This window comes from Mizuhopecten yessoensis, unplaced genomic scaffold (assembly GCF_002113885.1).
Source record: "Mizuhopecten yessoensis strain PY_sf001 unplaced genomic scaffold, ASM211388v2 scaffold8361, whole genome shotgun sequence".
NCBI lineage: Eukaryota > Metazoa > Mollusca > Bivalvia > Pectinida > Pectinidae > Mizuhopecten > Mizuhopecten yessoensis.
The window spans coordinates 1926563-1940321 of NW_018407509.1; the positions used below are offsets into that span (position 1 = coordinate 1926563).

The following is a 13759-nucleotide window of genomic DNA, read 5'->3' on the forward strand; positions in this document are numbered from 1 at the left end:
TATTTAACCATGTAACTAAACATCACATAATTAGTAACCATCAATCTGGCTTCCAACCCAAGGACTCAACAGTCAATCAACTATTATCTATATATAATACCATAATTAAAAACTTAGATCAAGGTAAAGATACTAGATTGGTTTTCTGTGATATTAGCAAAGCATTTGAAAGAGTTTGGCATAAGGGATTATTGTATAAATTAAAAAAATATGGAATCTGTGGAAATCTTTTTAATTGGTTTGAAAATTATTTATCAGATAGAAAACAGCGGGTGTTATTTGAAGGGTACAGTTCTAACTTTCAGTCCATCTTTGCAGGTGTTCCACAAGGTTCAATTCTTGGTCCTTTTCTTTTCTCCTTTTTATAAATGACATAACCCATGAGATAAGTACAAATATTAAGCTGCTTGCTGATGATACCTAACTTTTTGTAATTGTTGAAGACGACATGATCGCTCTGTGTATTGCACTGAATGAAGATCTAGATTCTATTAACGAATGAGCAAATAAGTGGAAAATTAAATTAAATCCCAACAAAACCATAGGTCTAACAGTGTCTAGAAGGAATAGAAAGCACCCCCTCTTTTCATTAATAATAAATTATTACCTGATGAAATAAATCATAAACATTTAGGGTTACTTTTTAATTCTAAAGGTACATGGGGGGGGGGTCATATTCATGATATTTTTAATAAAGCTTGTACTAGACTAAACATGTTGAGAATGCTTCAATATAAAATCGATAGAAAAATCATTGGAAACATTATTTTATTCTTATATAAGACCTGTGCTTGAGTATGGTGATATTATCTGGAATAACTGTACCATTGGAGAATCTAGTATGCTTGAATCTAAATTGAAGCTATGAAAATTATATCGGGGTTAAGAAGTGGGACATCTCATCGAAAACTAAACCTTGAGGTAAATATGGAAACTTTAAATTTAAGACGTCATCAACATAAAACTGACTATCTTTATAATATTATTGTACCTTTTATTAATAATGTTAATAACCCATATGGATTGAGGCATACTAGATTCTTTAATGTACCTCAAGCTCGAACTCATATCTACAACACTAGTTTCTTTCCTGATACGATGAATTTATGGAACTTATTAGATTCTTCTATAACATCTGCTAATTACCTTATTTCATTCAAATATAAACTTAATAACTATTATAATAATAAAGTAGATAATATTTCCCTGACCTTAAACAGTGCAATCCTAGGAATCTTAATATAATACTTTGTCAAATCAGGCACAAAGCAAGTAACTTAAACTTCGATAAATTTACTGACCACCTTATTCAAGATGGCAGTTGTTCTTGTGGAGCACCGCGTGAAGATGCTGATATTTTTTTCTTTTTCTGTCCAAATTATTCTGATTTCAGACGGGATTTTTATGAAATATATAATGTAGTAGGATTTATAAGTCTGAAATTACTTACATCAGGAGATAATGAGCTATCACCAGAAACTAATAATTATAAATTATCTAAAGTTGAGAAATTTATTGATTTAATAATCGATTCATCTAACTCGAATATGATAGTATATTTTTATTAAAATACTTCCCGTTATATCAATCTGCTCCGAGTATGTGTGTGTGTGTGTGTGTGTGTGTGGGTTTAGAAGTGTGTATGTTGCCAGTGGCGCAGTACTTGTACTATAACATCGAAAGTGACCTAGATATCTACGCCACTGGTAGAAGAGTGAGCCTTGGTATTAGTGTGTGTAGTTTAAACATTCAGCCATATCATTAATTCAAACATATATACATGATTTCCATATAAATGTCCATCTATTTCAATTAGTAATTAATTATCGATAATTTTGTAAATATATCTTATTATTCTGTGTAAATGTATATATGTTGTACTGGTTCAGGAGAAGACTTATATAGGCACTGCCCGTTGTCTAATCCTTTTGTAAATTACAACAAAATTTGTTGAAACCAAAGACAGACGTAAAATCTGGAGTCCCGAAGGGAACAGTCATGGGACCTCTGCTCTTTCTAATATACAATCAACAGCCAGACTGTTTGCAGATGATTGTCTCCTCTTCAGGAAGGTACTTACACATAAGGACTCTAGGATCCTTCAGAACGACCTTGACAACTTGCACCAGTGGGAGAACGAATGGCTGATGCATTTCAATCCTGATAAATGGGAGGTACTATGAGTCACCAATAGAAGGAAGCCACTAGATACCAGATCGATGGGACCCCACTTGCCAGAGTTCAGTCAGCTAAGTACCTGGCAGTAAACATCCGTGTCAACCTCAGCTGGTCCAATCACATGGGAACGCTTTCAAAGAAGGCAAAGAACATCGATACATTCTTGAGAAAGAACATCAGAACCTGCCACCTAAGATCAAGGAGCAGTGGTAAGGTCTATCATGGAATATGCTAGCGTTGTATGTGGTCAAAACATACAGCAGGACATCAGAGATAATGAGATGGCACAGAGAAGGGCAGCACGCTTCGTCAGTGGAGACTACAGAACAACCGGCATTGCAACATCAGTGCTGAGAAAACCTCCAGTGGACCACCTTAGATGAACAGAGAAACTGAGCAAAGGTCATCATGCTTTGCTGCATCATTAATGACTTAGTGGTAATACCAGCACAACCACATCTCATTTTTGGAGGGTCAACCATTACAACAAGAGGACATAGTCTCACTTCCACCTGCCATTCTCCAGGATACAAAGCCACCATGCAGCTGTCCATCTTCCCCTTCTGCCATTTGCCTGTGGAATGACTTACCAATCTGAGTCATCTCGGCAGACTCTATTCCGTCTTTGCGTATCACAGTTATCTTCTCTTGGGAGCAGGAATTGGTTGTTACGTCAATTGTTTGTGAGAGTTACGTCATCAATTTTTGGGCAAACGACGTAATTTTCTCGCAGAGACCAATGACGTAACAATCAATACGTGCTCCCAAGAGAAGATAACTGTGATACGCAAAGACGGAATAGAGGTGTTTAAGGAGATACTACAGGACACATGTGATGCTGGGAACAAACCCTGTTTTAACAATACACCAGGGGTGGTATGCAGATTATTTGGAAGGAAGAAGAAGAAGAAGAAGAAGAATGATATTTCATTACCGATTCGGATGATCTTAATAGCGTTTCCGTAGATTTGTCAGTAATGCATATTTTTCACATTTATGTCAGGTTTAATTTATGATGGTATGCGACACAGTTCCTTTCAAACATTTCCATGATGCATGGTAGTTCATCTTTGGAGACGTGTTTGCGAAGAAGATGCTTTTCAATGCTTATAGTTACATTCAAAACAACAACATTCTATTCCATCTTTCCGGTGGGTTATTTCTGTTCATGATTTACACTGCAGATATAGAAGGCATCCAGGTTTAGGACTTCAAATTAAACATACTAGTCTCTTTACTTCTCCTTGGAAGACTTTGTGATACAGGTGGGTGTAGGACTGTCAATCTTGGCAAGGACACTGAAGTGCCAGTCCAACACATTTTTCTATGCCTTTTTCCAGAAACTGCCTAAAGACCTGTTCTCTGCATTTTTCCTGGAACTAAGAGAGTGAAATCACACCCTATACATGTTCCTCTCTGAGCATTTCACCATCTGCACATTTTAACAAAGAGGCCCATTGGGCATGTGTACTGCTTAGGGGATAACCCTACTGTATTTTGAAATTTGCGGCGGTATATCGTGATTATATTGTCGCAAATTGAGTTTCACTGGCGACGCGGAGCGGAGCCAGTAAAGTAAATATTTGCGACAGAGAATCTTCATTTATTATTACATAATATATAATATTCAATTTCCCCGTCTGGGAATGTTTCATGCTGCGCAATTGACAAGTTTCATATCACTCAAATATCAATTCAGTCTTTCTTAAGATTTACACCCAAACCATTTTCCCTATTGGGCACCAGTACCTGCACCCTGAAGGTACTTCCTTCTTTTAAACAAGCTTTTATTTTCCTAACACAGGTAAGGTCCTCACCAAATCGATTCAATATTACTTCATTCATACTTAAATAGTAGTTTTTTAAGATCAACCCCTTTTTTTCTCTCCTTTTTTGGCCCACAAGGATAGTGGGCATCCTTCAATTATACAAAACACAGTTACGCTTGCCAAAAGACAATTCATGCTAAACGAAGTCAACATCCCTTTCAGCCACTCTTGAGTAGTAGTCTTGTGAAGAAAATATTAACAATAGACAGACAGACACTGCCCCATGGCTAGTCAACAGTGTTTCCTTTGCCCCTGACATCAGACTTAAACATTTTGACAGCTAGATGTCCAGTGTGGTCCCATCAGACATCTATCTGTCAAAATGTTTCCAACACCAGACATCTATCTGTCAAGATGTTTCCCACACCAGACATCTATCTGGTGTAGGGGCTAGAGGAAACTTAGGCTACCCCATGGATTAAGCTCACTTGGTCCTTCGGGCCTCAAGTAAGTAAAATCTATGCAAATACAAAATAACACCATTATCTATATAAATGATTTTATTGAAAATTTATCAATTCATTATCAGTTTATTCAAACAATATTACAAAATGATATACACATGACCAAAGATATATTTGATACTAGAACGTAAACATTTTTTGTACATTTTGTGTATACGTACGTGTAAATGAAGATGGAAAAAGGAAACAAGATTTATAATCCATGTGTATCATAAAAGCATGATATATATATAATTCTTACAGTTCTATACATATGTATAGATCAATTTAATTTTATCTGGTGTTCGTCCTTATTTACAAATTTTATTTCCAATATCTCTATAAAATTTCCTGTAATACAACACTCTCAATAAAACAATTTGCGTCTTACAGATAAATACCATTATTCACAATGTTTTCTGATCTGAATTTTTTTAACCTGTTCTAAATAAACCAGATAATTTCTAAGAAAACCCTTTTTTTTTCAAAAACAAAATAATGATATGTGGCCTATGAATTTGTCCCATCAGAAGAAGAAACATTCGTTCTAGACACGTACCGGTACCTATATCATTTGATGAAAAAAAGTCACAACACAGCATTTCTTAAATGAAACACAAGACAAAAAAGACCGGTGTTAACAAGCTTAAAATGATTTTTTTCAAATATGTTCAATTTGAACGAAAATATCTGAGCAAATCAATATTGAATCATCAGCAACGGTTTTGTCCAATAACAAATAATGTAGCAGTTTCAAGAGGTCCAAAGGGCCTGAATAAGTCGCCTGGTCTTTACTTACTTGTATAATGTTGAATATGACACAAGCTGATGTCAATAAAATAACAGTAGGAAAATTTAGTAATGAAATACCGATACATTTATTCCACAATTTACCCTTATCCTCAAATCTTTGTCGACCGTTATAATCATATCTTAGTTCCTCATAGGATATTTTCTGGGGAAAACCTTTGAATTGGAACAGTTCAAATGTGTCTTTAGGGGTGAATGAGTTAAAATCTGTCCACAAAAAAATCTGTTTCAAACATTTACCTCTAAGAGATTCAGAGCCACACCTACCATTTCATTTATACACTTCCTCTTGGCCTTTAGATGCTCCTCACCAAAGTCCATTCAGCCATTCTAGAAAAATTATCTTTAAGATGAAAAGGTGAAAGACTGGAGACGGTGAACAGATAGACGACACACCACAGCATAAATTGGCTTATCCTTAAGGTAGGTGAACTCGTTAAGAAAAAAATACTTTTCATCTACCAACAAGCCAAGCATCTACTAGATCAACAGCAGGAAAGCAATTTATTTCTAGAAAAATATGAAACTTCAAAAGAAAAAAAAAATTACCACTTGGCACTGAATCCCAGTTTGAGATAATTTAGCTGTCAATGTGTTTGACACGGCTAGTTAGTAATCATGAGCATGGAGGCGAAAGGAAACCCCCTGTTTTATAGCCATAAAATCATGTGATTTGTGCACACAGTATCCAGCTGAAAATGCTACATGTGTAAAAAAAAATCCACCCTTGGGCATATATTGGCAGATACATGGAATGGTTCAAGAAAAATATAGTTAACAGTGGGGGATTACAAATCCCTGAAGTGCATTTAATTAATAAGCAAAATCAATTACGAAATGTACAAAAAATATGGTATACATTTGATATGATATATAAACACACTCTACGATATTGAATACAACTGATTATCATGATAACCAAAGGTTAGTACATAAATTGATTCGTGTTTACCAAATTATGGTAAATCATCCGAAAAGAGGAGAACTGATTAATGCCTCTACTAACTCATTTGACACAGAAAATCATTCGCACCTGTAAATTCACCATTTTTCGAGGACTACAATCTACTATGAACTTTAAAAGCAGGTATTATTGAACAAGATTACAATCTACTACATTTACCGTTCTCACTTCACCTTCGTTTTATACTTATACTCATATGAGGACAGATTAAAGCTGGCTACAAAATATCAAAATTAACAAATCTATATGAGGGAGGGCAAATTTGTTTTGAAAGACCCAAGACCTACCATGGGGAATTTTTTTTCGTAATATGTTCAGAATATCCCCCCCCCCCTCCCTCCCCCCTTACTCTACTTATCCTGTCTGGAGAATGTCCGAAAGTGCCTTTGTATGTTTGGTCGACACCCATTCTACTTGATTCAATGCTGATACAGGTAGTTGGTCAGCTGATTACTGACCAGCAGATGACCGATGGTTGACCGCTGGTTTGAAAAGATCACAGATCATACTTCCTATTTCACACCCATTAATGTATTGTCCAACACCATTTCCAGGAACTGTAATTCAAAATATAAATACAAATCAGTGACATAAACAGCTTTCCTGACCAGTAAAACTAATTGCTGGACAGGTAAAAAAAGCACAGAAAGGATATGTAAAGCAGGTTAGAAATATATTTCAAGGAGGTAAAGTAGACTGGCCTCCATCAATATAATTTTGATCACCCTGCGCCTGTTCGTTTATGCAGAACAACTGGTTTGTCCGTTTTTTAAATGTAACAATTTCGGGTATTAATCCTGGCAGACCTGCAAGTGTTTATGCAAACCTTCCAAAGCCTGAAAGCAGAATCAGATTACTAGGTCCGACCCTATTTCATAAACGAACAACCATGGTCCATCCGGTTCAACCGTTTAAATGAAAACGGCCCTGGATGTCTGGTTCTAAACTAAGGGGGATAAGCTAGTAGAAAATGCAGCTGGTAGGCAGCCGGTTTAGAGGTAAAGATATGACAGTGAAGTAAAGAAAGAATATGTATAAAAGGCGATAAATCCAGAAAAATGTAGGTAAAGATAATAAAGAATACAAAGGTGAAAAAAATAAAGACAGAAAGTTTAAACTTTTAAAGGAAGTAATCAAGTAAAGAAGGTAAAGGAAAAAGAAAGACTGAATACATAAAGGAGGATTTGTTGGTTTCTTGCTGCTTGATGTCCTGTTAACTCATTCACCCCTGAAGACACATTCCTTCAATTCAAAGGTTCAAACATTCAAAAATAGTCCATTATAAAATTTCAGGGGTGAATGAGTTAACAGCTATGGTCATCTAAGGACATGCCAGGTTTAGCTGGTGGAAGAAAAACAGGAGGATAAGAAATAGTTGAAACATAAAAGTTGAAGAGGAGGGATTTAAATGAGACATAAGACAAAGATTCACAAAGGAGAGGAAAAGAAGGGAGAGATGAATGTGTGTCAGGGGCCTATTCGTTAATGCGGAACAACCAGTTCGACTTTTTTAAATGTAATATTTTCAGGTATAAACCCTGGCGGACCTGCAAATGTTTATGCAGGTCTTGCAAGGCTTTGTCAAGGCTTGCCTGAAAGAAGCATAAGATTACTAGGTCCGACCTTTTTTTATTTGATAAACGAACAACTGTGGTCCAACCGGTTCAACTGTTTGGATCCCGATAAACGAAAATGGCCCAGGTTTTAAGATAACTTACTGGAGCTGATATCACCATCATTAGAAACAAATGCCACTACTTACCTCCTCGTAACTAATGTTTATCATCCCTCGTTGTTGCGTATCTTTCACTCGAAATTTATCCGTCAATGTTTTAAGCATCACACAGGCTTGAATAAAATCATCAAAATTTATTGTCCGAGAACCTCGTTTGTCAAATGACCGGATGACAATGTTACAAAATTGTGGAGACCTGAAAGATAGAAAAATAAATTGAGAAAAAAAAGTCTCGACTAACTCTCTAGTACCGGAAATTCTCTGGGTAGGATGCTTAACTCAATCGACCCTGAAGACGCATTTGAACTGTTCCAATTTAAAGGTTGGAATAGTGCATTATGAAATTTCAGAGGTGAATGAGCTAACAATTGAAGAAGATGAAATAAAACAATTCCATATAGGGACTATCGAAGACACTATTAATATTGTCCAAGAAGGTAAATCTAATCCGAAATTTGGTTCTCTGAACTCTTTGCCTTCCTGTTGTTCTGGAATAGTCCTGACAGTAATATTACAGCTGTACCAGAAAATCTTAATTCCGGTTTTTGGAAACTTCTCTGAGGTTGAGTTTGGTTTTATAGGGTTTAACATCCTATTAACAGCTAAGGTCATTAACGTCATTAAGAAAGTTCTTTCTGAAGAAAATTCTACATCAGGCTGTAAAGAGCTTCAAAAGAATGATGCTATGTTATAATATATAATGTTTTGAACCCAACATTTGGAAGAAATACCTGCAGAAATACTATATATTTGTTTGTATATTTTATACTTTTGAGTACATACAGCCGATATCCAAATGTCTGGAAGGCAGTACTAAGTTCCCGCTCGTCAATGTTTCCCGATCTGTCCGTGTCAAACCTGATAATAAAGAATGAACAAGAATCTGTGATACATGCACTTGGAATATTAAAAATTTGCATATACCAAAATGAATGTTGTTAAAAAGTTCACCCCTGAAATTTCATAATGAACTATTCCAACCTTTGAATTGGAAGAGTTCAAATGTGCCTTCAGGGGTGAATGAGTTTAAAACATTATAAACACAATTGTTAGGCCTAGTGGTTTGGAATCAATCATATCATATACAGCAAAACCTGTCTATAAGGATCACCTGTCTATAAAGACTATCTGTTCACGTGAATGACCTGTCTGTAAAAAACACCTGTCTATAGATCAACTGTCTACACAGATTACCTGTCCATATAGATCTGTATGAAATGATCACCTGCCTATAAAAACAACCTGTTTCAGGATCACAGGAAACATATGTCTATAAAGATCACCTGTCTATAAAAACAACCTGTATATAAAGATAACCTGTCTTTAGAGACCATCTGTCAGTTAGTGTTTTCATCATGTTTGGGGATGAATAGATGGATCCCCTACCAGGGACAAACTTTTTTGAAAATTTCCCTTTACATCAGAAAAACATGTTTTCTCTTTATGTAACATTCTGGTAAATATCATGTTTTTCTATGACAAATGAGAAGTGATATTAAATCTACTGTTTCAAAAACCTAGAGAAAACACTGGCACTTCTGTCTAGAAAGTAGGTTAAGAATACCTCAATTGATGTTTTTTTTAATTACCAGTCTTATATAACTAAAATCTTACACAAAGTCTTGAGATTTTCTGTCCCCTCCACAAAGTTGGAGGTGACTTTGTTGTATTTTAAATATATATACAATTATGTGTAAAAAGTGTGTATAACTTCACAAAAAAACCCACTTTTTTTAAAATATCATATTTTGGTTAACTTTGCATTTTCCTACACATGAAATAACAATGTGCAGGACACAAAAGATAGCTGTTTCTACTGATTGCCTCAGGGTGCCTCAGCTACCATGATTGCTAACACACTGCTGTGTGCAATCAAGCGTGAGCTTTAGACCACTCACTCTCTAAAGAATTTAGGTTCAATCCCCAGCAGTGGCAGAAAAAAGAGAGTGATGTCTGATAGGGTTAGTTGTTATCCCTCCGATGGCACAGTGGTTTTGTCCCTCATTGCTTTTCCTCCACCACTAAAAAACAACATTTGTTCCCTCAGCCGAGTCGTAAAGCTCTACAAAGCCTATGTTAGTTGTTGACAATGTACACGATGTTAAATAAAGATTATTTATTTATTTGTTTGTTTGTTTACACAAGTAAGAGTAAACATCAATACCTGTCGAAGCATCCTTTCCAATCTTGTACATATTTCCACAGAGCAGCAAACTCCTGAGCGTCTATCGTCCCATTCCTGTAAGATACAAATTAACAGATTAGAGTTCAAAGGTCAATTTGAAGTGTTTTTATAAGGGCTGCAATGATATATATCGCGATATGTTGAATACAGTACGATACACAATGTTTTTTGGGAGGTCATGATTCACCTATGACATTTTCCAGATTTCGTCATTCCTGAAATAAGTCTACTCATATCTGTTCCCACCCGGCGAATGACAGCTCCAACTCGGCATGCACATTGAAAGACATGAATTGTGTGAAACGTTTAAGTCATGCCCATATTGGACCTAGTCTATTTCCTGTTGTAATATTGCCATTAAAAACTTGCAACATATCTTTTTTCTTTGCTTCTACTGTTACTATACGTACCACAGCATCGTGCTATGTAACATATCGTCACGTTAATGAATCGTTGCAGCCCTAGTTTTTATCTAACTCTTTCTATGTATATAACGGTGACCATTTATATTGCACGAAGTTTCGTACACAGGACAGGTCTGTGTTACCATGACTTAGTATACCATAATGGAAATGTCACGGGCAAAGGTTACTTCTAGTTTCTATTAACCATAATAAATATGTCATCTTCAAGTCGACAGAGAAATAAAGTTCATAAACGAAATATATTTACGCAAAGATAAAACCATCATTTGTAGCCACTCATTCTTATTGTAACATAGCCTTGTGTACAATGTCATTAACATAAAATCAGGTCCAAAAGAAATCAGATTCCATATAAGGGCAGAGAGTCCATATAAGGACATAGAGGAAGCTACTTTGATTTCTGTAATTCTACTTTAGCAAACTTCATAGTATCCTCAATCCCCTAGACACCGGCGTTACCTAATGCATGTGTCAAAAACTGAAAAATGTTAACTATAAATAAACTATTTTAAAGACACGCACAGCTATCAAAAGGAATTCTCTACCTGCCTCTATTGCCTCGGCCAATACTGTGGATGAATTACGATCAGCCATCCCAGTAAGCCCAAACAAAAAATATTTGGTGTTTCAGGTAACCCTACCTACCCTATTTTTTTTGTGTCAACCCTAAACTTTTGAAGGTAATTTTCAAAGAAGCACTGTTAAAATCAAGATCGCTCTTCTATATAAACCATATAAAATCATTTTTGAAAATAAAAATTTGTTACCTACCTACTGTACCCTAAATTGTTCCAACATGTTACAGGGAACGCATATATTTTTTTTTGTCTGGCCTTAGCACTCTCCAAACCTTACTCTAAATGCTTTAATATGTTCATATTTTTAACCCATGTATTTAAAAAAAGTTCCACCATTTTTAACCAACTATGACATTAAAACTTCTATTTTGAAGATCTGTCACCTCTGAAGTGCCATAATGATCTATTCCAACCTTTGAACTGGAAGAGTTCAAATGTCTCTTCAGTGGGTGTATGAGTTAAACAAAGTGAACAGAAATGAATTCTGTAAGGAAAACCTACTTCTACAACTCCTTTAACACAGGCAATGCGGGATGCTGAATATGAAGAACTTACTTGTCTTTGTCGAACATTCCAATCATAATTCTGCAGGTTTCAGGGTTAAAGGGCGAGGAGTTGCCATTCAACAGAGCCTGTCTCAGCTCGACAGCAGTGATCTTTCCACTCCTATCCTGGTCAACCGCCTGTAATTGAATTAAATAACCTGTCTCATTCATGAGTTTTTATTTAATTCATCTTCTTCATTCAATTTCACATTTGATTTGATATCACATTATGTTAACTACTGAATGGTCCATTAATACAGAGCAATCTACACAAACCCAGGTTGACTGATGGCTCAATTTATTTGAAAACCATCAGCAATTCTGATTACAAGAACTTCATCAAATTTCATCTATAAATTTGACTGGGCATCAAATTTAAGCAAGGAACTTTTCTTGGTTCATGCAAATATACCACAGTCCTGGAGACAGGCAAGGTTTAGGTCACTTTTGTCCTGCTATTATGAACCAATATGAAGACATACATTTACCTAAAGCTTAAAAGTTGTATTAACACGTCGACAGAACACCGACCTCCGTCAGTGAGACGAAACCGGCATGGGTGGAGTCATGTAGGCGAAAAACCTGTATAGACAAACCTGTTGTTTTATAAACAGGATACAAGGATCATCACCCTTTTTTTCTAAACATTGTATACCTGAAACCAGTGCCACAGTTCTGCACTAACTCCTGGAGGTGCAGGAGGACCATACACAGCTGGGGGAGGTGGAGCGCTCCCCCCGTATCCCGCAGGTTGACCATACATAGGGGGCTGGCCAGGTTGTTGTTGATACCCTCCCAGCTGCTGCTGCCCATACTGTGGAGGAGGTGCCCCCTGTTGACCATAGCCAGGCGGCACCTGCTGCTGTTGTTGTGGAGGAGCTGAAGAATAGCTAGGAGGAGCAGACCCCTGGGGTGGGGCTCCATACCCAGGAGCTGGTCCTCGTGTCGGGGCTCCATACTGTTGTTGCTGGGCTTGACCATATCCACCCTTAGAAAATATAATTGAAGGATAAGGTCACTACTGGTTGGCGACCAAATTACTGGTTGGCGACCTATCCTTGCCAAATACCCAATTTCATCATGGCATCATATGCATGTGTTACAACTGTTCATATTTTACAAATCAGTTTTTCTGTTTTAAGATGATATATCACTGAATTTTTGTCCAGTTTTAGAGCCAAATACAGGCTGCGTCCCCTAGAAAAAAAAAGTATTGTATTTTTCCCTGAATGAAGAAAATATGAAGAAGATGTTCCAAACTTCAATCAATGTCCTATAATGAATGGACTGACAGTCTTGTGCTAACAATAATAATGCTCACAGCTTTTCATCCTTGCCTTATTGTATACTTAGTACTGTTCAAATCAAGTCGATATCGGAATCGAAAGTTACAAAATCGCAGATTGGACATAAATATATATATAATAACATATGTTTTTATAAGTTATTCATGCCATAAAACTAGTAATCAGTCAGGTGTTAAAATTGGATACGGTTAGATTAATTTAGGCCTTTACCTGGGATGACCCATAAAGCCACATTGTGGCTTAATAGTCCAATGAGGCCCCTTAAATGGAGACTTGAATGTACATTAACACTGAAATCGAGATATTTGACATATTACTGGATTACTACAGTTTGAGCATGAGTCATAAAGTTTATAACTTATCGATACTGCAGATTCTACTAATTTGTAAAATATGAACAGTTGTAACACATGCGTATCATCATTGAATCAGAGACATGGTTAGACAAGGACATAAAGGACTCTGAAATCTGCCTCCTGGATATGTACTTCACAGGAAAGACAGGAACAACAACAAGAGGCCCATGGGCCTTAACGGTCACCTGAGTCTATAGTATTTATTTTTGTTGTTGAAATATGTACCAATTTGAGTAAAAAATAGTATAATGTTAACTTAACTTTGTCAGGACCATGAGCTGATCATTCCTAGACCAATTTTAAGTGAGATCGGCCTATTAGAACTTAGTAGCAAAATAGCGGCCATGGCAGCCAAATTGTATTTCTGATTGACCCGAAAAATAACAACACTTTGTCAGGACCAT

The 13759-nt window shown here is 36.3% G+C and overlaps 1 protein-coding gene across 1 annotated transcript in view; it reads right to left on the reverse strand.

Annotated features, from left to right (window-relative positions):
* Window positions 1–4549: 4549 nt before the first annotated feature.
* LOC110455659 (programmed cell death protein 6-like) overlaps window positions 4550–13759 on the reverse strand; it is a 13992-nt gene continuing 4782 nt past the window's right edge. The window contains exons 2-7 of the mRNA XM_021505911.1: window positions 12348–12680; window positions 11703–11830; window positions 10124–10198; window positions 8743–8817; window positions 7987–8155; window positions 4550–6781 (exon numbers count right to left, since the gene is read on the reverse strand). Coding sequence (XP_021361586.1) covers window positions 6737–6781; window positions 7987–8155; window positions 8743–8817; window positions 10124–10198; window positions 11703–11830; window positions 12348–12680 — 825 coding nt within the window. The 3' untranslated portion in view covers window positions 4550–6736. The remainder of the gene's footprint in view (window positions 6782–7986; window positions 8156–8742; window positions 8818–10123; window positions 10199–11702; window positions 11831–12347; window positions 12681–13759) is intronic.